At 43.7% G+C, this 25121-nt stretch overlaps 1 protein-coding gene across 6 annotated transcripts in view; it reads right to left on the reverse strand.

The window, feature by feature from the left end:
- Nucleotides 1-25121, reverse strand: part of ARHGEF26 (Rho guanine nucleotide exchange factor 26) — a 182613-nt gene that overhangs the window by 46691 nt on the left and 110801 nt on the right. For 4 of the 6 annotated variants that reach the window (XM_019934378.3, XM_073803695.1, XM_073803694.1 and 1 more), the window contains one exon: nt 5587-5796. In XM_019934378.3, the coding sequence (XP_019789937.2) occupies nt 5587-5796 (210 nt within the window). Of the gene's footprint in view, nt 1-5586; nt 5797-9252; nt 9297-24180; nt 24669-25121 lie in introns of those variants that run through there. The other 2 variants (XM_019934380.3, XM_019934379.3) reach the window with 2 other exon arrangements.

The following is a 25121-nucleotide window of genomic DNA, read 5'->3' on the forward strand; positions in this document are numbered from 1 at the left end:
AGGCTCTAAACCAGTGCTTCTCAAAATATCTGGGGTGGGGCTTCCCTGGTGGCGCAGTGGTTGAGAGTCCGCCTGCCGATGCAGGGGACACGGGTTCGTGCCCCGGTCCGGGAAGATCCCACATGCCGCAGAGCAACTAGGCCTGTGAGCCACAACTGCTAAGCCTGCGCGTCTGGAGCCCGTGCTCCGCAGCAGGAGAGGCCGTGATAGTGAGAGGCCTGCGCACCGCGATGAAGAGTGGCCCCCGCTCACCACAACTAGGGAAAGCCCTCACAGAAACGAAGACCCAACACAGCCAAATAAATAAATTTAAATAAATCAATAAATAAAATGCTCTGGGCTCCACCAGCCTCTCAACCACCCACTCTCTCCCTGGCTTATTCTGATCTAGCCAATTTCACTATGTTCAAGCCAAGTTTGATGGCCTCGAACTTGTTTCCCTAGGAGTTTGGCACTTGCTGTGCCCTCTGCCTGGAACGTTCTGGCCCTGCATTTTCCCATGGATGGATTCCTTCCAGGCACTCAGGGCTCAGTCCCAAATGTCACCTGGAGAAGTCTTCCTCTGCCATCTAATTTAGAGGACAGATCCCCATCCCAGCACTTCACACTCCGGAATACATTCCTGGCTTTACTGTTTCCACTGCACTTATTTATTTTTAAAATTGGATGAAGAAATGCTTTCCCACCATCCCAGTTCACTGTAGGCCATCTGCCCAGGCAGCCTGGCAAAAGTTCAGTGCCACCAAAGCCACCTCCTTGAGGGCAGGAGGCACACAGGCATAGGTTCTTCAGTGGAACAGAAGCCCCCAGAGGGCAGGGATCCAGTCTCTGCACTGTGCACTGCTACGTCCCAGCACTTAGAATAGCACCTGAAAGGATGCTGGTGCACAATAAAAATTCACTGAGTAAATAGGGAGAAATGAAAGCTGCTCTCTTGAGAAGTGCAGCCGTAAAGGGAAGGAGAGGCTTAGGGGTGGGTTGGGGGCCCGCAGTTGTACGGCAGAGGGTGGGCAAGACAGAAAACAGGAGGAGAAAAATGAACTAACAAGAGGAGCACACACAGCAAGCACTTGGAATTCTTGCGGACAAGATCACTGAGGGGCCTCCTTGTAGAGGAAAGACTTGGCACTTGGCGTGAGCCCTGAGAAGTAAGACATTTGGTAATTCGAGGAGTTCTGAGAAGGGCATTCCAGGAAGTAGGAAAAACATAGGCAAAGGAACAAAAAAGGAAGTTTTAAATGGAAGATAGTTTGAGGGATGCAACATCTAGTCCGCATTTTATTATAAAATATTTCAAACCATATGATGCCTTAAATTGACCACAAACTTTTTCATTTTAAGTCTATGAACTTAAAAAGTCACATTTCAGTAGTCTTTCACATTTAATAGCAGCTAGCTTCCTGGAGTTTCCCTTCCAGAGCCAGAACAAGGCCAAGTTGAACAGCAAGATGGGGGTGGAATAGTCTCCGAGATGGCAGCTTCTCAGTAAGAAGCTTAAAATTTGTTATTAGAAAGAATCTCAGATTCAGGAAGGTCAGGGTCTAGTCCCGTTTTGGCAGTAACTCACCTCCGGTGTGGCTTTAGGGAAATCACTTCACCTTTTTGAGTCTCATCCTACATCTGGGAGAAAACTGAGGGAGTTGGACTAAGACCTATAATTAGGGTCACAACATATTTTATCGTCTAAAGGCACTTTGGAAAGTCAAAGAGGGTGCTATTCTTAATTTTGCCAGAACAACAGACATAATAACACTGATCCCAAAGAAACCAAGATGTACAGTCATCTTACTTAACTGCTTCAGCTCGGAAGCACCATCCTTCTCTAGAAACACCCAAGGCTCCCTTCATGCTCTCTAGCTGGTCCTGTGCCTGGCACATCCCAGATGCTCACTAAGCGTTTGCCCCATTTCCTTTTGGTGAGCTTTTCTGCATTCTTTATGTAATCAAAGCTATTGATCTGTTCTTCCACAACTTCACTGCCTTATAATAGTTGAACCGTCCTTGTGCCAAACAGCTGCACCCTTCCTTCAGCCGATTTCACATTCCGTATAGCCCCAGGTGCCTCTACTAGGAACAGTTTCTCAAAGAAGGTAAATATTTAGGTACAAACCCTATTCTTTTTCAAACCAAAGAATAAGTAGCCAAAGAATGTAATCCACCGGTCTGAAATTCTGCAGTTACTCAAGGCCTGGGTGGGGGTGAAAACCTTCTCAACTAGATTGCTAATGGACCATTTTAACCAAGTATAACATCAAAGAGAGAAAAGTTAAAAAAACATACTCACCTGTACATCTGGCAAATCTTAGAAGCAAAGAAAACATTCTACATAGGCCGGAACTCTGATTACTCAAAACCAGGTCACCCAGAGCTGGCCTGCACATTTCCAAATACAGCATGTTAACAACTCGCTAGACTTTTAAAAGCTGATTGGATTTTTTTTGGTTTTGTTGTGTTTTCTTTTAAGGAAAGTGCATCCTGGCTGTCATATATTTTCTTTCAGCACTAATGATACTTTATGCCTTGTAGGTTTAAAAGTATTTGTCCAGTTATTTACTTTAACTGTAATTGAGTTGGGGGGGGGAGGGAGTGAGGGAGTCACTCCTTCCGTACCCAAGGAGACAGCCGCCCCTCTGCCCCTTCTGGAATGTTCTCTTGCTATTAATTAAAGAACTACAAATATGAGTCATACCCACGGGTTTACGGGTGACATAACTAGATATTCTGAGAACATTTCTCATTGAGGAAATGAACATCCATTCAGTCTATGGCAAGATCAAAAGGCAAGAGGGTGGAACAAAGGCTACAGAACGTCCCAGGAAAGGATCTAGCCTTGGTGTAAAAACTGGACATGCAGGGTTTACGGCCTACTCTCTTGGAATAATCTCAGAAACCAGCAGTAGAGATTACATAAATTATGAAGGAGACAGTCAGGAAAAGCTCTGCTGATAAAGAGCAAACAATCCTTATAAACACAGAGAAAAGGAAAACGTAAAGCGAAACCAACAACACTTTCTCCCTGACTAAAAAAGACAAAATCAAATCTTCATTTCTGAGAATTCTTTATAATAAGCAGTAATCTCCAAAGTGTTTAAGACTTTTTCATCCTCAAAGTCCTTTAAGATCCAAAGGTCAGACATACTAAATTCTCTCTTTTAAGAGAGGCTTCCCCAAACAGAAGAGGTCTAGGTCTGTCTTCACAGGCCAAGGGGTTTAATCATTTTTAGAGTCAAAGAAATGCCTTCCTCAGCCCTCGTCTTGGGTGTGTCCCCTGCTGGTCACCTGCACAGACCAGCAAGCACTGCACCCACTGGAGGTGCCCTCCCCAGAGGGGAAAACATAGAGGAGCATCCTTGGAATGCAGCAGGATTTTCCATCAGTTTCCTGGAAGAATTCTGGGACCTTAGGAAGAGGTATTTCTTTGTTTTATAAACAAACACAGAGGATGCCACTCCTTTTCTTATTCATTCCCTCTGTTAGCTCTTGAGCACATTTGTAATATTCTCTTTCTCGGCTGTTTTTAAATCTCAAATAGCTTTCTATCACCCTGCCCTTCTTGGTTTTCTTCACTTTTGGAAAAGTTACTTCTAGTGCCAAAAACATGAAATGAGCATTTATCGTTTTTATGTGGATGGCTTTTTTCCTTCTTTTTCTTTTCTTATATCTCTCTAACAATCCAGGGACCCTGTTAAAATACTCTTAAAAAGTGGAGATTATCTCTTTGGGTTGGCTTTCGCTAAGATTCTGTTACAGTCTTAGGGTTGTTATTCAAGAGCTACTGATCCATTTTAATCACACCATGTAGGAGCCAAGTGGGAGAGGGTGTAGGAACCCCAGAGGACCAAGACTTAGGGAACTTCTCCTTTCCCTCCACTGTTCCACCCTCTGACCCAACATAATACCTGCCTATGATGATTGTTCTAAGAGGAGGTTTCCAGTTTCCAAACAAATTGGTCAGCTATCTCTAAGTGGACAAAATCGCAATGTAACCAAACAGGACCCTACAGGGCCTTCCCAAGGTAGACATCACCCCGACCCCGCCAAAACCCTCTGTTTTTGCTCTCTCTGAAGTACCTGATGCGCATTTCCTGAGTTGTTTTACAGATGCTAAAACCACCACCAAATGGAAGAACTTAACTACTTGATGATCATGAGCCCCCAGACCGACTGGCACCTAAGGATTCATAATGTCAACCACCCTCTTACCTCAACACCAGCCAATCAGAGAATTATGCACGAGCTGATCACATACCCTGCGACCCCCTCCCTCACGTGGCCTTGCCTTCGGGGATTTTGGGATTTTTAGAGTGTGAGTCACCCATCCTCGTTGTATTGGTGCCTTTACAATAAACACTGCACTTTCCTTCACCACAAACTGGTGTCAGTAGATTGGCTTTACTGTGCACGGGCAAGCAGACCCAAGTCTGGTTCAGTAGCAGCACGGGTGGACTTGACAGTTAAGCCCCCTTCCCTTCATCCTGTGTGAGGATAGACTGCCTACTAACTGCTGGTGAAACTGCAGGCGCAAACAGGATGGCTTCTGCCTCTGCATAAACTCTGGATGGGAAAGAGGGATCAACACGTGAGGGAACCGTTGATGGAAGCTGCCCACCTTGGCTAGGCACGACGCTAACCACTTGCATGAGTGGTCTCACAACAGGAGGTGCCGATAAGGACACGGTGCTGCCGTGGAAAACTAACCAGGAGAATTTTCGGGAGGGGCCGAAAGCAGGGAGGAGATGCCAGCCCATAATGTGCGCCAACCTCCCAGAAACGGTCATGCTAGACCCATCTTGGCTGAGAGATGCGAGAACCACCAGGGAGGACCCTGAGTCAGATCAAATATGGGCACAAGCAAGATGACTGGTCAGAGACAACCCCACAACTAACCCTATGACCATAAAACCTGAGACCGAGAGCCACATGGCAGAGCAGTCCTCCTGGGTTCCCTTACCCTGCTGCTCTCCGCCCAGGCACCCCTTCCCAATAGTCTTCTGCTTTGTCAGTACGTATGTCTCCTCACACAATTCATTTCCAAGTGTTAGACAAGAGCCCATTTTCTCAGGCCCTGGAAGGGGTTCCCCTTCCTGCAACAAACATATTTCCCCAAACTGAGTATCTATCTCTTTTGACAGAAATCACTGGTCTTTCTGCTGCCTGGTCGAAGGTAGGTGATACAAAATGACTTCAATTTCAGTACCTAAGAAAACTCAGGGCCTAGGATCACACTGCCAGTTAGGTCATATTCCTAGGGCTCCCGGGTCATAATTTTATCAATGATTAAAATAAAATGATTTTTAAAACACTGTAAATATAAAAGCACACCACCTAAAGCACAACACGCCCATCAGGAGTCATGGGGATGAAAATAATAATATCCATCTCTCAGGACACTGAGAAGATGACAGTGAGAAGACAAGCATCTGTATAAAGCACCCAGACCTATGCTTGGTGCATAACAGGTAATCAATAAAAAAAAATAAATAGTAGGTACAGTTTACTGTTTTGAGGGAGTCTGTGGACCAAGGGTAATTAGGTAGGGAAGACCGACAGCCGATATTCTGAAACCCTCTCCTCGCACATACTTACTGAGTCTCAGCTCCCAGCAGCATCTCCACTTTCTCGTTCACGTGGTTACTAAGGACTGTCAGCGTAAAGAGGTGACTAGCAGAGTTCTGTCTTGAATAAAGCACTGTGGAACTGTTCTTCCCTGGAGAAGAATTAAGCTCTTCACTGTCACAAGACTCCACCAGTAGCTGATCTCTTAAGGAATAATCATTGACATTGTAACTTTCTTCACTGTAAGGAAGAGGGAAAAAGAACACAGTAATTCAGTGGATGAGACTGTGACATTATTGGTTTTCAAATCACATTTTGGGGGAAGGTGGCAGGGGAGGGAAGGAGGACAGGGAGAGAATGATTTATTTTATTTTTTATTTTATTTTTTTATTTTTTTTTTGCAGTACGCGGGCCTCTCACTGCTGTGGCCTCTCCCGTTGCGGAGCACAGACTCTGGACGCGCAGGCTTAGCGGCCATGGCTCACGGGCCCAGCCGCTCCGTGGCATGTGGGATCTTCCCAGACCGGGGCACGAACCCGCGTCCCCTGCATCGGCAGGCAGACTCTCAACCACTGCGCCACCAGGGAAGCCTGAGAATGATTTATTTTAAAAATAGGAATTGGACTCTGAATTAATCTACTGATTATGAATCAATATAACCCTCCAAAATTAAACCTGTTAATTACTATTTTTCTGTAGTATACTAAATTGTATCTTACATATAAAAGCAATATTAAAAACAATTTTAGCACCTACTGTATAGCACAGGGGACTCTACTCAATTTTTCGTAATGGCTTATATAGAAAAGAATCTAAAAAAAGAGTGGATATATGTACATGTATAACTGATGCCCTTTGCTGTACTAACACAACATTGTAAATCAACTATACTCCAATAAAAATTTAAAAAAAACAATTATTAAACCCTCTAGGTTTTATTTTACATTTTCCTGGCATTTCCTTGCAACGAGTGAGACACGCGTGCATCATGGTAAGGCTTGAACAGCTATACTTCCCCAGCCTTACCCCCATCCGCAGGATAGAGGTCGTCCCAAACCTACTCACACTCTGGGTAGCGAAGCTGCACTAGCAGCCTCCAAACCACCAGGCACAGGAGGGAAGAACAGCCCCAGAGGTCTGCTTGCTTCCGGCAAGACGCCCAACCCATCCTTCTCTCTAACATGCATGGCCTCACCACCTGTTCAGAAACCACCAGGACGGATCCCGCCACGCCCTTTATCCCTGCTTTTATGCCCAAGACCGCCTGGTATACTTCATTCCCCTGAATGTACTCTCACCTGCACAGTGCTGTGAACATGCCTAATCGGGCCTCACCTCCCTAAGCCCCTCGGCTGAAGCATTCCACTACATCCTCTGGAAATGCACCTCATTTAGGGAATCCAAGAAAATCTAAATCCTCAGCCTCTTCTCTGAACTCTCCCTTTACCTTGTTGCCTTAACAGAAACTTGGCTCTTCTAGAGAGCACAGCCTCCTCTGAAGGCTCTCTGCCTGCCCTGCCTGAGTCTCATTACTCCTAGACAATGATCGCTTTGTCCTCCCAGAAGGTCCCCAGCTTTGATGCTCATGCCATCAGTCTCTATCTCATCCTCACAGTCATCTCCAGGCCCCTGGATCATGCCTCATCCTCACTCATGCGTTTAGTTACTGGCTTACTGTCCCTCTCCAACACTACTTTCTTGAATTTCCATGTGGCAATCCTTCCATTACCCCAGCCTCTCAGTTCCTTGACTTCCCCTTCAACAATCAACCTTGTCACTACCACCAACTGCAACCTCTCTGCAATCCCAACGTCAAACACCTCTGTCTAACCAGCCCCGCCAATCTCTTTGGCTCACCTCTTCTAATCCTCAACCTCAACAATTTTAACCCACCGTTCCTACAACCCACTCACTCCACCACCTTTCCCTCCATCCTTAAACCCTTCATGTCCTCTCATTCATGCTTATTCACTTATCCAACTTGAATTTCTTGATACCTACTTACAATCACTCCTTGCAGACACACTCATTTCCTTGGCAAATTCCAACTCTGCTTAGATACACCTCCCCTCTATTCTCTATGTGTACTCTCAGTTGAACACGGCAGAGCTCAATAGTAACTGCTGAGTAAATGGATGACCATGCAATACATTTTAATGTATTCTAGGAACCATATTGTATAATAACCTTACCTAATAATAAATGCAAATGTATGAACTCAGGAGAGCTAAGAGATAAAAAAATCCTTGTGCCCAACTATACTAGGAATTTCAGAACAGGCCATTTTGTTCAAGATTTCTTAGAAAGTTTTTCATTCGGTGGTGGGCATCTGCCTGTCAACCACTCCCTGTAACTCTCCTTTAAAAACTTTATAATCATTTTTAAAATTTAGTTTGATAGATTCTTCCCCCTCCAAAACCGGCAAACACAGTTATATCATCTATAAAAGCAAAACACTGCCTTTTGATCAAGTCTGTTTGTTGCTAGGGTAATCATCTGTATTAACTGAAAGTTCACACGGCAAGATCACCTCCAAAGCTCCCCTGAGACTGCCAACGGACCAGCACAACCGTACTCAGAATATATAAAATATTTCTCATATCAAAATGAGGCTTATCAAAGGTCCCATAATTTTTATAAAAGGAGGAACCAGGGTAATACACTTTACAAACAAACAACGTTATACTTTTAAAAGACCGTGTTTACCAGAAACAAAGCAGTCGATTTCTGGCAAAGCTGGTGTCAGGCTGCACCCTGCAGGCCTACAAGCCTCGTAGCTGCCCAGCCTCGAGACCGAAGAAAGAGCGCGGAAACAGCGACAGAGACATCAGTGGTTTATTGGAGAGGGGATCTCACACTTCCAAAACATCTGCGCCCTGTGCTGCAGACAGCAAGCGGGACAGGGCAGCAGTCTTCATTGCTCAGGGTGGGGGAGAAGGAGGCTACCATTTATAGGGGGAAGTGACGCCAGGTGGGCTTATCAGTTACCAGGGAGACCAGCAGCTGGGGCACATCACTCACAGCCCCTCAGGTTAATGACTATCACAAGGGTATATGTTTCTCTTTAATAAACTAGCAGACGGAATCATTCTGGCCTGATGATTAGAACAATCACTAGCTGGGGCAGGGGGCAAGCACGTTCCTGTGAGTAAGGTGTAGGTAGGTGGTACTGCTCCAGCAGGGGACGTACAGACAACAAGAGAACAGCCATCTTGAGTGGCCTGACCATACAGCAAGTAAAGCTTATAATATTGTCTAGATAGCTCAGACACAGATGTAGTAAAACCCAGGACTCAGGATAAAACCAAAAAGTAAAAAATAAAGACAAAAGCAAAACCTCAACAACAACATCAAAAACAAGAGGAAAAAACAAGATGAACAAGGACTTGCCTGTTACTGTCTTCTCTCTGCACCTTTGAGTTACTCTTTCGGTCCAACTCACAAGTTTAAAAAGATGACCTTTTAGTTAAAGACGCCCATTTCCAGTTAAAAATAATTCTGCTTCAGACAGAGAAATCCAACCTCCTTAATGCTGCACACATTGGGTATGTAGGCAGTGCCCTAAATAATGACAGTGCAAAGGTATTCTTTGTATTCCCAAAGAAATAAAAGGCAAAGAAATCTATATGCCATAAAGCCATCATTCAAGATGACTCAAGTTCCAAAAAGTCTTCAGCGTAAAGTGGCCTTACTTACTAGGTAGTCCCCAGTAGAATTCAAGACGAAGAGTTCACAGGAAACTAATGTAAACAAATAGGAAAAAACTAGTTAGGTCTTTTTTTCCCTCTTAATTTTCAGAGTTCATATTTCTCCCAGTGTTTGCCTAAGTACAAACAATACCAGCTACTGTTGTTTCATCCATGCGTTGAATCTTTGTCTTCGGCGGCGGGGCGGGGGGTGGGTAATTAGAGACAGAAGAAGTAGACAAGTTAATAGAATGTTTTTTTAATTGTTCTCTTAAGCCATGACAACTACAACGCCATTAAGACCTAGGGTGACCGTTTGATCCAGTTTACACCTGTGGTTCTCTCAGGTGTCCGGCTGGAATGATAGAGAGCAGCCACTTTATTCATAGCTATGTGAGTTCACCTCAAGGTATCCGTGTCTACACACCTGCACATCTGGGTCACTGAATGTGCCTGCACACAGAACTTCCCCACTGTTTTGCCTTCTGTATCCAAAATAGGATGCAGGAAACAAGTCTGCTCTTTTTTTTTAACTGATTCAATAGCAGTCACCCAATATCATTATTTCATCTAGACCTGCAAACATCATTATGTGATACACAATGTCCACCACTTCTTCACTACTCCTTTAATGAATTTAATATAAAAAACTTGATTTAACAGTAGCCAAGTAAGTGGATGATTCATCCCTGTCAGCTATTATTCAAACCCACTGGAATAAAAACTGAAAAGGTGCTCACTCTTGCTAGCGTGTTTATGCTCTCTCACACACAGACACATTCACACACTTAATCTCATAAAGGTTCAAAATAATATTTTCCCCTCTCTAAATCTGCTAAATACTGAGTGAAATTCATTCTCCTCATGTCAGCCAGCACCTACTGTGTCTCTCATGCTAATACAGAAGGATAACTGTTAAAATATGGGCTTAAGCAGAAAGAAGAGGAACGAATCCACAGTCAGATGCAGCCATTTACAACCCCACTTCCTCCTCTGCCGACCCACTTACTGTGTCCAGTAAGTACAAAGAGAGCTCAGCTGGGCTGGGGAAGATGCTCCTTTCCTAGGGAAGTTGATGCTAATCAGACTTCCCCATGTTTGTTTCTTCCATTTAACAAACATATGGTTTACACAGTCCCTGAAACAATTTGGATCAAGCAGTTAGGAAGTTAAACTGCTCAGAAAAAGGCAAATGGAAAAACCACCTTTCCTCGCACAGAGAAGTTTATATGTAGACTTCCTCTGATTGTCTTAGACGGGCTCCAAGTTTACCAGCTGCTCATGAAACAAGCGGCAGCTTTGTGCAAGCAGAGGCTCCTATCAGGCACAGGAATCAAATCTATACAAGCCTGTTGCTCTGTGGTATAAACAACGATGGGTCTCCCTGTTGAAACCCACTTGAAAGTAGTAACCTTTGTTGAGATTCCTTTCTTTTCTTAACAAGATAAAAAACTATCAGTAGAGAACAGGATATGGTGGTAAATAAGTACCTCAATTATTCTTCCCTTGGAAGGCGTTCTTTTGTTAAGCAGCTCGATAGTGTTTGGTTCTACTACATGCTACCTAACAGCATGGGCTGAAAACTGATACACCTTTTTGTGAATAGTGGATTTCTTTTTCTCTTTTAGTTAATTAATTTGTTTATTTTTGGCTGCTCTGGGTCTTCGTTGCCGTGCGCAGACTTAGTCTCCAGTTGCAGTGAGCGGGGGCTACTCTTTGTGGCGGTGCGCGGGCTTCTCATTGTGGTGGCTTCTCGTGTTGCAGAGCACGGGCTCTAGATGCGCGGGCTCAGTAGTTGTGGCACATGGGCTCAGGAGTTCTGGCTCGCGGGCTCAGTAGTTGTGGCTCGCGGGCTCTAGAGTGCAGGCTCAGTAGTTGTGGCGCACGGGCTTAGTTGGTCCGCGGCATGTGGGATCTTCCCAGACCAGGGCTGGAACCCTGGCAGGGAAGATTCTTAACTGTGCCACCAGGGAAGTCCCAACAGTGGATTTCTTAAAGTGATTATTACGGAGCACTTTGAACTTTCTCTCCCACAGATTTCTATGAAGGTGGGATTTTTCATACTGGGCATATATTTATTACTTTTAAATCAGGACAGTATTTACAACTGCATACAACATACATACGTTTTTAGAATACCAAAGCTGCACATGTACATACTCAGCAGTGAGTGCAGGGTGACAGACACCCAGCTCCACTCAGGACTTACTCTGAGAAGGAGGGGGAGGAAGAAGGCAGGATGATGAAGAGGCTTTAGGTACACCTGCAGTATTATGTCAGGGCTGTTGTTTAAAAAGAAGAGATATGACAGTGATGTAGCAAAAAATTTATATCTGTTAAACATGGATGATAGGCATGTTAGTGTTCGATAATTTTCTGTATGTTTGAAATATTTCGCAATTCAAGGTAAAAAAGATTTAATAATAAATGCATAGACGTGAAGACTATCATCATTCCACGTGTCTGTGGATGCCTGAGAGTATAGGTGAAGGGACTCTTGGGCGATGGAATTTTTTTGGCCCTATAAACAGCTGATTATTTGCATATAGCATCATTGACTGAAAATATAAGGCAAGAGTGAATTCACTAAAGTGGCTGGGTTAAAAAGAAAAAGGCTGGGCTTCCCTGGTGGCGCAGTGGTTGAGAGTCCACCTGCCGATGCAGGGGACACGGGTTCGTGCCCTGGTCCAGGAAGATCCCACATGCCGCAGAGCGGCTAGGCCCATAAGCCATGGCCGCTGAGCCAGCATGTCCGGAGCCTGTGCTCCGCAACGAGAGAGGCCACGACAGTGAGAGGCCCACATAACGGAAAAAAAAAAAAAAAGAAAAAGGCTTTTCTGAGACTTCCCTGGTGGTCCAGTGGCTAAGACTCTACACTCCCAATGCAGGGGGCCTGGGTTCGATCCCTGGTCGGGGAACTAGATCCTAGATCCCATATGCCACAACAACAACGACAACAAAAAGATCCCGCAGGCTGCAACTAAGACCCAGCGCAGCTAGCTAAATAAACAAACGAATAAATAAATGTATTTTCCATATATGAATGAATAACACTCAGAAAATATAATGGTAGAAGTGATCTTATTTATAATAGACACAAAACCCACAAAATATTTAGGATTAAACTTAACACGTTTCTCCTATATGAAGACAGCTTTCAAATACTTTAGAAGAAGGCCTGAATGGATAGAAAAGTTTGATATTAAAGAGGTATCAATTCTTCCTAAATTAATATATAATTTTACCACCATCTCATTGAAAAAAATCTCAGGATTTTGGGGGGCAGCAAGGACAGGGAATAGTCAAGCTGATTCTAAAACATACAGAAAAATAAACACGTAAGAAGAGTCAGATTGTGAAAGAAAATGAGAGTGGACTAACCATATCATATACTAAAGACATATTTTAAAGCTACAGTAATTCAAAGACTGAGACTGATAGGTATTAGCTGACAGACAGACTAGTGAAACAGAACAGTGGCTTCACAAATTGACCCCAAATACATCTAAGAATTTACTACATGATATAAATGACATTTCAAATCTGTGGAATACTGACGGTTTAGTCAACAAATCATATTGGGACATCTGGAGAAACATCGGAAAAATTTTTAAAAGCTGGCTCCCAATCTCACTCCATAAACCTGGGTACTTCCTTGGGTCCAAGACCTAGGTACATAACAGTCATGAAGAAGAAGCAGTGATGGAACAGGTCTTTCTGTGGGGCCTTGTGACCAGGGGGTTGCTTTTACACATGCAAATACCATCGGAAGGGTTCCCACCTTACCCCTTATGAGCAAACATCTTACGTTAATAAGGATGACCAGGAATGAGAAATAGGCTAGATGACCAAGATGGAACCAGGAATATGAAAGCAAAGATGGAGATGGGGAAAACGAGAAGAAGGGTTAGACTATAAAGACCAGCTTTCCTACCCTCCTGCTCAAGTCAGCCTTATCTGTGAGTTGTCTCACCTTCCACCTTGCGTTGCTCTTGAACTTTCTTTCAGAGCCAAAATCTGACAGATTGGAAGGAGAACTTCCAATTCTTCCTTTTGTAAAAGAGTTAAATTTAAAAGAAAAGATGCTAGTAAGGATTATCCAAAAGAAAACACAATGATTTTCTGGCTCTATCGTCAAAAGTAACATTTATTTTTCACCTAGTCGGTAGCTCCTTTTCCACAGGCTTTGTTTAAAACATTCACACAGTTTCCCCGTGTTGAAAAAAATCTTTACTTGAATCTGCTTGTCAAAAGACAAACGTCGGGCTTCCCTGGTGGCGCAGTGGTTGAGAGTCCGCCTGCCGATGCAGGGGACACGGGTTCGTGCCCCGGTCCGGGAAGATCCCACATGCCGAGGAGCGGCTGGCCCGTGAGCCATGGCTGCTGAGCCTGCGCGTCCGGAGCCTGTGCTCCGCAACGGGAGAGGCCACAACAGTGAGAGGCCCGCGTACCGCAAAAAAAAAAAAAAAAAAAAAAAAGACAAACGTCTCCTGAGCTAGCAGCTGCCTGCATTTTGTGCCCACATGCCAGTGAAACTGCTCCCCAAAGCCATGGCGGCCCAACACGCTACCAAATCCAGTGAGCGGATGTCACCACTTTCATCAACAGAACTGGATGAGACTGAGCACCTGTGACATCCTGAAACTCCATCTTCCTCTTCTAATGCCTTCTGCAACGGTTCTAAGTCATCCTTTGTTATGGCCATTCTCTAAGATCCTCTCCTAGACCCTCCTGCTTTTCTCTCAGGGATTTACAACGACTCTGCCATTTTCCCCATGTGCAGATTCACAAAAGTCTGTGGGGTTTTATAAAATCAAAGAGATTCTTCCCATTTCCCTTCAAGACACGTACAAGAATTCTTCCTCTGCAGATTTCAACTTGTTTCTCTTCCCCTTCTGAAAACATTACTGCTAAATCCCCACGCTTGATCTTGTGCTTAACTGGAGTAAGAATACCCTAGTTAAACATTTCTAGGATGGGGGAGATTGGATTATGCTGAAATTTACTTTGAGTTAAGAGGTTAAAACACTTTTTTCACATGGCTGAAGTTGATTTCAATTTTAAATCTTGGTTTTAGAATTAAACACATTTTTAGTAGAAGAATATACAATTTTAAAGTAATAAAGTACAGTATAACAGGTAAGAGTACAGACTTCATTGAGAATGTCTGGTAAGAATCCCAATTCCATCACTCACTCGCTTTGTGATCCTGAGCAAGTTACTGATCCTGTCTGTGTTTTCTCATATGTAAACTGGGAATAACAATACCCATCTCTTAGGATTGCTGGGAGAATTAAATGAGATAATACATTTATTATCTTTTTTTTGGCGGTATGTGGGCCTCTCACTGTTGTGGCCCCTCCCATTGCGGAGCACAGGCTCTGGACGCGCAGGCTCAGCGGCCATGGCTCACGGGCCCAGCGACTCTGCGGCACGTGGGATCTTCCCGGACCAGGGCACGAACCCGCGTCCCCTGCATCGGCAGGCAGACTCTCAACCACTGCGCCACCAGGGAAGCCCCTATCATCTTTTTGCATGTAGAGCTTTTACAGTCATGCCTGGCTTACCGTCAGTAAATGTTATTAGCTATTATTTCAAATCTTCCTGCAGAACATCATGCCTTTAAATTGCCTGGCATTTTGTTAAAAGCCTAAGAATTATAGGTGCTTTGCAAATGAGTGAGCGGACTAAGCATAATTAGAGCTAAATACCTGTGTCAAGAAATTCATAATTTGGCAGGGGCTCCGACCAGCAAAACAAGGCATGATATTTACCCAAAACCTGATTTCAAACAGACTTATTTGCTCAGCTCCTCAAAATAATTCTGAAGACTAACAAACATGCCACACGCATGTTATGAACATTAACCTCCAAGTCTCTGTGAACAGTTTTCATTTCTCTTAGGATGGAACACTGCATGGAATTGCTGGGTCATATGGTAAACTGCTTAACTTTTTAAGAAACTGCAAGACCACTTTCCAAAGTGGCTGTATCATTTTGAATACATTCTCACCAGCAGCAGATTAGGGCTCCAGTTCCTCCACACCCTCACCAACACTATCTTTGTCTTTATTATAAAGTCATCCTAGTGGCTGTGAAGTGGTACCTGATTTTGCTTTTAACCTGCATTTCCCTAATGACTAGTGATGCTCAGCAGCTTTTCATATACAAAACCATTTGGAGATCTTTGCTGAAATGTCTATTCAAATTTTTGCTTACCTAAAAATTGAGTTGGGGGCTTCCCTGGTGGCGCAGTGGTTGAGAATCTGCCTGCCAATGCAGGGGACACGGGCAAAAGCCCCGGTCCGGGAAGATCCCACATGCAGCGGAGCAACTGGGCCCGTGAGCCACAACTACTGACCCTGTGTGTCTGGAGCCTGTGTTCTGCAACAAGAGAGGCCGCGACAGTGAGAGGCCTGCGCACCGCGATGAAGAGTGGCCCCCGCTCGCCGCAACTAGAGAAAGCTCTCACACAGAAACGAAGACCCAACACAGCCAAAAATAAATAAATAGATAAGTAAATTAATTAATTAATTTAAAAAATTTTTGAGTTGGTTTACTTTTGAGTTTTAAGAATTCTTTATGTAATCTGGATATAACTCCTTTATCAAGTATGATTTGAAAATATTTTATCCCAGTCTGTGGTTTGTCAATTCATTTCCTTAATGATTTTTTTCCTATTATGTAAGTTTCAGGTGTATCAATACATTGTTCAGGACCACTTTACAGCATAGCCAGCTTTTAAAAGACTTTTAAAAGACTAAAGACTAGACTTCCAAAAAGGAAAAAAAACAAAAAAAACATGCCATACGCTTCCTATTTCATTGTTGAGAAAATAACAAATAGTGGAGAAGAGGGTCACATTTGTTGGTAAAATAAGGATTTGTTGTGATTCACTGACACCAAGAATGATGGCCAATAATCCACAACAGGACCAGAAAGCTCCCATTCCTGGCACCACGGATCTCCAGCTTCTCCAACCTGGAACCTCCCTGGCTGCCACAGGACATCCTGAACCCATGGTCCTTGACAAAGAGGAGATGGGCAGGTCCAAGAGGCTGTCTGACGTTACTGAAGCTTCCTCTCTGGCATAACCAGAATTAAGCAAGCTCTGAAGAAAAAGTAGGCAGCTTCTGAAGCTGGTGACTCCAAATTACGGGAGTAATCCCCACACTGCAATCCAGGTTTATCTCCAATGACCTCCTTGAATAAAGGGAAAAATATACTGAATTCACTTTTGTCAGCCACAAAGTTATAGTGTCTCCTAATCGGGTATGAGGGATGTTACAAGAAAATCACTACTACAAACATATACACATGACTCATAACAATTTATAAAAGATTAAGAGTCGATCAATGGTTATCTCTCACTCACTTGCCATCTGACGTGGGTTCTTGATGGGGGAGGGGAAGGGAGAGGCATGGCATTAATTGTAATTATTCCTAAGGCCATATTTCAGAGGCCATAATCCAGGTTTGTCCTTGGAGTGCACCAAACCTTCAGCTGTGTAGCAGTGGCTTAAGGTTTCAAACCATTTTTTTAAAACAAGAAAATATTCTAGAAGCAGAAGAGCAATAATCTGATTTGCGCCAAAACTTTGGGGAGATACACAATACTAGGAATAATGATGATATGCAGCAGGTATCCGTCCCTCAGCAGGGACAATTCACTATGTTAAGAGCTTTGTGTGCACTATCTCACTTAATTCTCATAGACATTCCAGGAAGATGATGACATTGTTATCCCCATTTTACAGATGAGAACACTGAGACTGAGGGATTAAAGGCAACTTGCCCAAGGTCACACGGCGAGGATTCTAAGCGCAGTTCTGTCTGACCCCAGACATTGATACTGTGTTTCTCAGCTGGTGAAGCTTTTGACACTGAATGGCAACATCAATTCTTCTTACAGACACAGAGGAGACAATACTCTTACTACTCGCGATGTCAGGGGATCAAGGGTAGGTGAGGTGGCGAGAGTAAAAGAGAAGCAGGAAGAGGAAAGGGGGCTCTCATTTCTCTCCCACCTCATCTCTCCATCTTGATCTTAGGACCTGACCCAAGTGGTCAGAAACAACCAAGTTTTACGTTCCAGGAATAAAAGTGCTTTGAGTCAGAGTCCTACTGCCTTTTCTTTGTCCAAGATACTCAAAGTTAATTTTCCAAGGAAGGAGTTTATTCTGCAGAGACAGAGGGACAATGTCAGGTGGCCTCAGCTTTCTATAATGGGAAAGCTGTCAAAATGGAAAAACTCAAAACGGGGCCAAATCAGGCCATGACCCTTTCCAAGGAGTCTGCACCGCTTTAAGCTACTGGGCAGTCAAACTACTTAGGGAAATGCAAGTTCTAACTTAAATCCCTGCACTCCTGATAATGATCAGGTAGAATTCTATTACAGAAAATCTTTCTTTTAAAATCCGAGGATTTGTAATGTGTCACAGGGTTCAAGTTATGTCAATACACACAATATTTATGGAACTAGGAATCAGGAAGTGGAAAGCTCCTTTCTTAAATATCTGCGGGAAGGAAATGTTATGAAAAGGAAATGCTCTTCCCCACACTCTGACACTAGATTAGCTAAAGGTAGAGAAAAGCTCACAAAAGCAGTTTGGTACCACTTCTAACTTTCTCCCATGACCAGTAAAACTATAAAAATATTCACTTAAAAAAATCTTGCTTTGAAGAAGTTGTTTATCAAAGCAAACAGAAAAGGTGCAAGTTTCTAGGCTATTTTTCCCAATAACATTATAGGATAGCGGAAAGGTGAAAATATTCTAGAAAAATGAAATTGAGAAGTAACGAACATAAATTGTTAAGAGAGAAGGTTTTAGAGTCAAAGACTCAGATTAGAATCCTGGCTTTGATGAGAGACCTTGAAAAGAGCCTTTATCTCTCTCTGCCTCAGTGTCCTCATCTGTAAAATGGAAATAATACTAGGTTGCGGTGATAACTCAATGGTATGTTGCATATACACTCTGAGCACAATGAATGGCACACTGTAACGTGCAATAATATAGGCGCTTATCATCATTATTACTATTACTACTCATCTAACTATAGGGATACCCAAAAACATCATGGCTAGATCATTTGTGGGTACAGAATCCAGGAGAAGAATGAAAGAAACAAATCAGGACACGATTACGTTTACTGGTATGGATAACAAGACTAGACTAGATTTCTGCATTCTTTTGGTACTGTGCCTAACACCCAGACCAGGCCAATCTATCTGCAGCTCTAAGGGCATAGCAGGGCTGACTGGAGAAAAAAAAACGCACTACCAACGAGATACTCACATGAACCACAGCGGGAGGACTAATACCAGCCAAGGGGAAGTGGGTTCTAAATCTCCAGCCACTTCTGGCTTTTTTTGAACCCACCCCCCAACCCCATTCATCTCAAAGGCAATGTATTAGTTCTTTTAAAGAGTTCTTGGGACTTCTCTGGCGGTCCAGTGGTTAGAACTCCGTGCTTCCACTGCAGGGGGTGGAATCCTGGTTGGGGAACTAAGATTTCACAAGCCACACAGAGTGGCCAAAATAAAAACTCCTCCTGTATTCCAAACTACCCATGCTAATTGGTATTCTGTGGAAAAGAGGGTTTCCTAGCTGTGGCTGGAACTACCTACTATCAAACCACTGCCTCCTCCCCTGCTGCACAGCTAATCTAAAACAACCCTGGCTGTCTGATTCCCCTGCCGTATGCTGCTTTCCCAGCCTCCTTTATAAGGACAAGTTTTGTGAACCAAGACTGACACGTGAGATACAAGAAGTCTTCTGGGCTTCCCTGGTGGTGCAGTGGTTAAGAATCCACCTGCCAATGCAGGGGACACGGGTTCAAGCCCTGGTCCAGGAAGATCCCACATGCCACGGAGCAACAAAGCCCATGCGCCTCAACTACTGAGCCCGTGTGCCACAACTACTGAAGCCTGTGGGCCTAGAGCCCACAAGCCACAACTACCAAGCCCATGCACCACAACCACTGAGCCCGTGTGCCACAACTACTGAAGCCCGTGTGCCACAACTGAGCCCATGAGCCACAACTACTGAAGTCTGCAAGCCACAGCTACTGAGCCTATGTGCCACAACTACTGAGCCCGCGAGCCACAACTACTGAACCCCACAAGTCACAACTACTGAGCCCGCAAGCCACAACTACTGAGCCTCCGCTCTAGAGCCTGCGTGCCACAACTACTGAAGTCTGCGCACCTAAAGCCCATGCTCCACAAGAAAAAAAACAACCGCAAGGAGAAGCCGCACACCACCATGAAGAGTAGCCCCTGTTTGCCGCAACTAGAGAAAAGCCCATGCACAGCAAGGAAGACCCAACTCAGCCAAAAATAAATAAATAATTGTTTTTAAAAAAAGAAGTCTTCTGAAGACTGTCTGAGAAAGGTTTTCCTCTGCTGATAAAAAGAGAAGCCACTTGAGAAAAAGAGTCCCTTTGGCCAGGCTCTATTCTTCACCCTTGTCTCCCTCCTATGTCTTTGAATGAAATGATGATGCCTGGACCTGCAGGAGCCACCTGCAACCATGAAGCTATGTGCACAGGGGCAAAAAGTGAACAGAGCACAGTGCAGCTGAAGAATGGGAAGGGGCTGGGTTACTGGTGACCACTGGACCTGGACTGTCCACCCTCGGTCTTCATGTTTGGTGAGAGACGTAAATGTCTTAATCACTTGAGCCACTGCTATTTGGGAATTCTGTCACTTGTAGCCAAAAGCCTTCCTAAATGATCCAATAGTGAATCTTCCAAAGGGGGATGGAGTATGTAGGGTTTTCCAAACTCACTTGACTTCTTATGTATGTGTGTGTGTGATAATTCAACATTTTTATCTCTTAAACCCTTTTGTATGGGTAGCTCAAAACATTAGTTGACACAATAGTACAAAATAAAAGCAAGCTAAAAAAAATAAATAACTTCCTCTATAGAGCACAGTTTTCCAAATACAATCCTAAGTGTTTTTCAGATTGAGGTTACCTGTCATTTATGGATAAGTTTATAGATAAAACTCCAGAAGATGTGAGAAGCCACATGATAAAGTGCCAGACTTGCTTTTACCAAAATTAATTGAAAATGAATCTATAATGGAGCAGAATACAAAAATCACATGTCTTTTAAAAATAAAAGAGAATTCAAAGAAATTTTAACTTGCGTGTGGAATGGGGGGAGCCTGCCCACTGAGTAATGCAGCCACTCAAATTGTGTATATTTAACCATCTAGATGGATTGGTTCACGTTTGACAAATATTTATTAAATGGTCATTATGGGCCAGGCACAGTCTCTGCACTGAGGATGCAAAGGTCAACACGACAGACGTGAACACATAGTAACACAAATATTATGACAGAGAAAGTGCAGGGTTCTATGGGAACACAGAGCAGCGGAAATCAACCCACTCTAGAGGAATGGATAAGAGCTCCCAGTGGATGTGTGGCAATTAATCTAAGACCTAAAGAATGAAAAGCACTTTGCCTAGAAAAGATTTGGGGTGGAACAGGGTTATGAGGTAGAGAGGGTATTCCAGGCAGAGAAAGAAGCACGTGCCAGGTCCTGGGGGCTAGAATGCCTCAGTGAGTGCAAGGTGGGACCATGGAAGGGCTGTTTGCAAAGGACAAACTGAGTCTTTTAAAAAGCATACTCCGGCTATGGAATGTAAATGGATGGAGGGATGGTGGCATGAATCCAGCTAGGTGTGTCTTCTGGGCGAGCTCAAGGAGGTGGTACAAGGGCGTTGCAATGTGTGAGTAAAGAAGCTGTTTCATCATGAGTAGAAGACTGGGGATTTGACGGACGGGGAACACGGTGAGGAAAAGGACAAAGTGGGCTTTCAGATTTACTGTGGAGCAACTGGGTGGATGGAAGTGCCCTTTACTAAGCAGGGAACAGACCCTGGAGAAGGAACAGGTTGGAAGGAGACTGGGACATGAATGTAACCTGAGAAAACTCCAAATACAGCTGTTCACATCACATGACCATGATGACATTCAGAAATCTACGAAAAATGGCATCAATGTTAAAAAAAAAAATGTGTGTTCTAGAACTAGCTAAGACATTACAGCACATTTCTTCATTCTGTGTTTAAGTGAGGCAGTGGTGATGTGCGGAGGAGTACAGGAGGTTGAACTGTGTCCTCCAAAAAATATGCTGAAGCCCTAACCTCTGGTGCTGTCCCATGTGACTTATTTGGAAATAAGGTCTTTGCAGATGGAATCTGTTAAGATGAGACCATTCTGAATTAGAGTGGGCCCTAAATCCAGTAACTGGTGTCTTTATAAGGAGAGGGCGATTTTAAGACACACAGAGACACAGGAGGCAAGAAGGCCAGAGGAAGACAGAGGCAGAGACTGGAGTTACGCTGCCACAAGCACTACCTTCGGAGGGGCATGGCCCTGCCAGTTTCTTGATTTCGGAATTCTGCCTGCAGAACTATGAGAGAATAAATGTCTATTGTTTTAAGACATCCAGTTTATGGTACTTTGCTAGAGCAGCTGTAGAAACTATTACAGGGAGGAAGACTGTTTTTAGCTTCAGAAGAAATTGAAAAGGAAGACCTAAGCCAGATACAAGGCACTGAATGAGACAAGAAGACAGTTAACTACCTTGCAAAGTAAGCGTTTGGGGAGTTTGAACCTATTTAGGTCTTGAATTCAGTTTTCACGTTTCAAAACCGGGGACAATGGTACTTAATCCAGAAGGTTGTACATCGGGTGTAGTCTGTGCGCCGTAATGGATAACTAATTATAAGTTATCGCTGGGCAAAACTTGGATTTTATAACGTTATTATTCATTAATCTATGAGTACAACATGGCAATCTATTCCTTTTTTATTACAGTGTTACTGCTACTGCTGTGACAGGTCTGACAGATTTGCACACCTTCCTCCCTCTGAAGGCAAAGCTGGTTAACGGTTTGCCATCATTCTAGTATAGTGGTTCTCAACTGGGGGACATATGATGATGTCTGGAGACATTTTTGGTTGTCACAACTGGGAGGGAGGCGCCACTAGCAAATAGTACGTAGAGGGCAGGGATGCTGCGAAAACATCCTACACCACATAGGGAGCCCCCACAACAACGAACTGTAGGGCTTCAATAGTGCCGAGTTGAGAACTCTGCTCTGGAAGTAACCAGACAACGTGCAGTCAAAGCTTCAAGTACCAAGAATTCACTTTCTCATCCAAAGTAGTCAAACCGATCACATATCCTTCTGAAATCTGACAGAACAGACTATCAATACGGTGACTCACAAGCTGTCCAGAGCTAATGGAAACTTTAAACTTATTTTTGATAGTCTAAAAAAGAGTGAAGGGCTTCCCTGGTGGCGCAGTGGTTGAGAGTCCACCTGCCGATGCAGGGGACACGGGTTCGTGCCCCGGTCCGGGAGTATCCCACATGCCGCGGAGCAGCTGGGCCCGTGAGCCATGGCCGCTGAGCCTGCGCGTCCGGAGCCTGTGCTCCGCAACGAGAGAGGCCACAACAGTGAGAGGGCTGCGTACCACAAAAAAAAATAAAAAATAAAAAAAATAATATAAAATAAAAAAAGAGTGAAAATTTCTGTCCTAGAAGTTAGGGGCATGGTCACTAGCCACTCTGCAAGCACTAGCAGTGAGACACACACACACTGCAGAGCTGAGGTAGCCACTCATCCCATCCGCCAGCATAAACCATCTCAGCATAAACCATCTGCCAGACTGGAGGAGGAGTAACTGTCCTCCCAAGTGGTCCCTCCCAGTAGCCAGGGAGCCTCCCTGAAGCTGAAAACCACTGGAGTCCCAGCAGCTAAGCTCCTTGACTGAATCTTAGAATTAGACTTAGGCAGTGGGCGGTTAGATCAGTCCTACAGAGCTGGCATACGTAGTTATCTTTCATCTGTACCTCGTGGCCAAGCCTAAGCGATTGCCTTGTTCGAAGCTGCTGTATCCCCTTCATGGCTGTCTCTGGCATGCAAAGCATTTGTAGCTGCCTCCTTGAAGCTATAACAGAAATACGGCTGTGCATACTGTACATTTTTAACCCAGTTTGTTTATCAAGGCTGTGGTCTGCTTGTCACCCTCACCAAATATTCAGGTATAAACAACTTGAACCTCCAATGCTATTCTCGGAGTCAAGAGCACCAGAAATATGATGAGCTAATTGGTAAAGGCAAGAAAACCCCATTTTTGGTAAAGGCAGTTAGGTACTCAGGGTTGCCCTCTCCATTGAAGCTGTATTTCTTTCTTTTATTAACACAGAAGTGCAAATATATCTAAGGAAAAAAATATGGGATCGCTCACAGTGCAACATTAAATATAATGGCAAAATCTCCTGTGGAGGGCAAAGTACACTGCTAAGTAGAATAGCATATATCTTAATTCTAACTTTAAAGTCTGTATTTATTGGGTTCTAGGCAAGTTCAAGAATAAAGGTTGCGGGACTTCCCTGGTGGTCCAGTGGCTAAGACTCCGCGCTCCCAGTGCAGGGGGCCTGGGTTTGATCCCTGGTCAGGGAACTAAATACCACATGCCACAACTAAGACTTCCATGCCGTAACTAAAGATCCCACATACCATAACTAAAGATCCCACATGCCGCAATGAAGATCCTGTGTGCGGCAACTAAGACCCAGTGTGACCAAATAAATAAATAATTTTTTTAAAAACGTTGTTTTTTTTTTTTTAAAAAAAAGAATAAAAGTTGTGACATACTGGTTTAATACCCTTAATGTTTTCATCACCATAGCAAAACTACATTTACATTTAAAATTGGCTTGGGGGCTTCCCTGGTGGCGCAGTGGTTGAGAGTCCGCCTGCCGGTACAGGGGACACGGGTTCATGCCCCGGTCCAGGAAGATCCCACATGCCACAGAGCAGCTGGACCCGTGAGCCATGGCCGCTGAGCCTGCGCGTCCAGAGCCTGTGCTCCGCAACGGGAGAGGCCGCAACAGTGAGAGGCCCGCGTACCACAAAAAAAAAAAAAAAAAAAAAAAAAATTGGCTTGGTACTGTCAATGTATATTTTATCATTAAAAATCAAAAATTCAGTGAAAGCTTTTGGTCCATTGAGACAGAACAAATATTTCAACAGCTGGAAGATGTTAAAAGTCAAGAGTTCTGGCATTTGAAGAGTCATATATAATCACCCTCCTCTAAAAACAAAACATCGCAAAGAAAGCCAAAGAAACATGCTATCTCATAGGAAACCAACAAAACACAAAAATACAAAAATTATAATTCCTCTCCAATCTGTATTTATAAAATTTACTTAGCTACTAGAACTATGTAAACTGTCCCAGGTAAGAGAAATAATCTCTTCCTGAAGTTATGGGAACACTATTTTCCTAAGTATGAAAAATAATCATCAGCGTCTTTATGCATTCATCATCGTCACATTATGGCTCTTCAGGGCAGACCATACAAAGTTTTCATGTCACCTCGACAGCCGAGCAGCTGAAATAATTCATAATACAGTCTGATTAGAAGGAGCAGAAAGAAAAGCTCAACCTCTGTTTCAATTTAGTTTGAACTTTCAAGCTAAAATGTCAGCAACTCAGAAGTAGAATTTGAATAAACATTTCATGATAAATTTGGGCATTAATTTTATATATTCACAGAAGCCTGTTTCCATGATTCTCTTTACTTTGTCTAAACTGTACCCCGTGAACTAACTACTACTATTCCTATCATATGCCAGCAATTCAGCCTACCTTCATCGCCTTCGTATGTGGAAATAACAAACCACAGATTTATAATTTCATTCTAAGTTCATATTCTAGGAAAGACGGACTATTTATGGAGAAACAGCAGGAAAATATTCTATAATCCAACACATACTGAGTACATTTAATAAAGAATGCTCCCTAGAGAAAGGCAGAGCTAAGGGCTAAGGGGAGTATGTGTATG

The sequence above is a fragment of the Tursiops truncatus genome, chromosome 4, assembly GCF_011762595.2.
Source record: "Tursiops truncatus isolate mTurTru1 chromosome 4, mTurTru1.mat.Y, whole genome shotgun sequence".
Lineage (NCBI taxonomy): Eukaryota > Metazoa > Chordata > Mammalia > Artiodactyla > Delphinidae > Tursiops > Tursiops truncatus.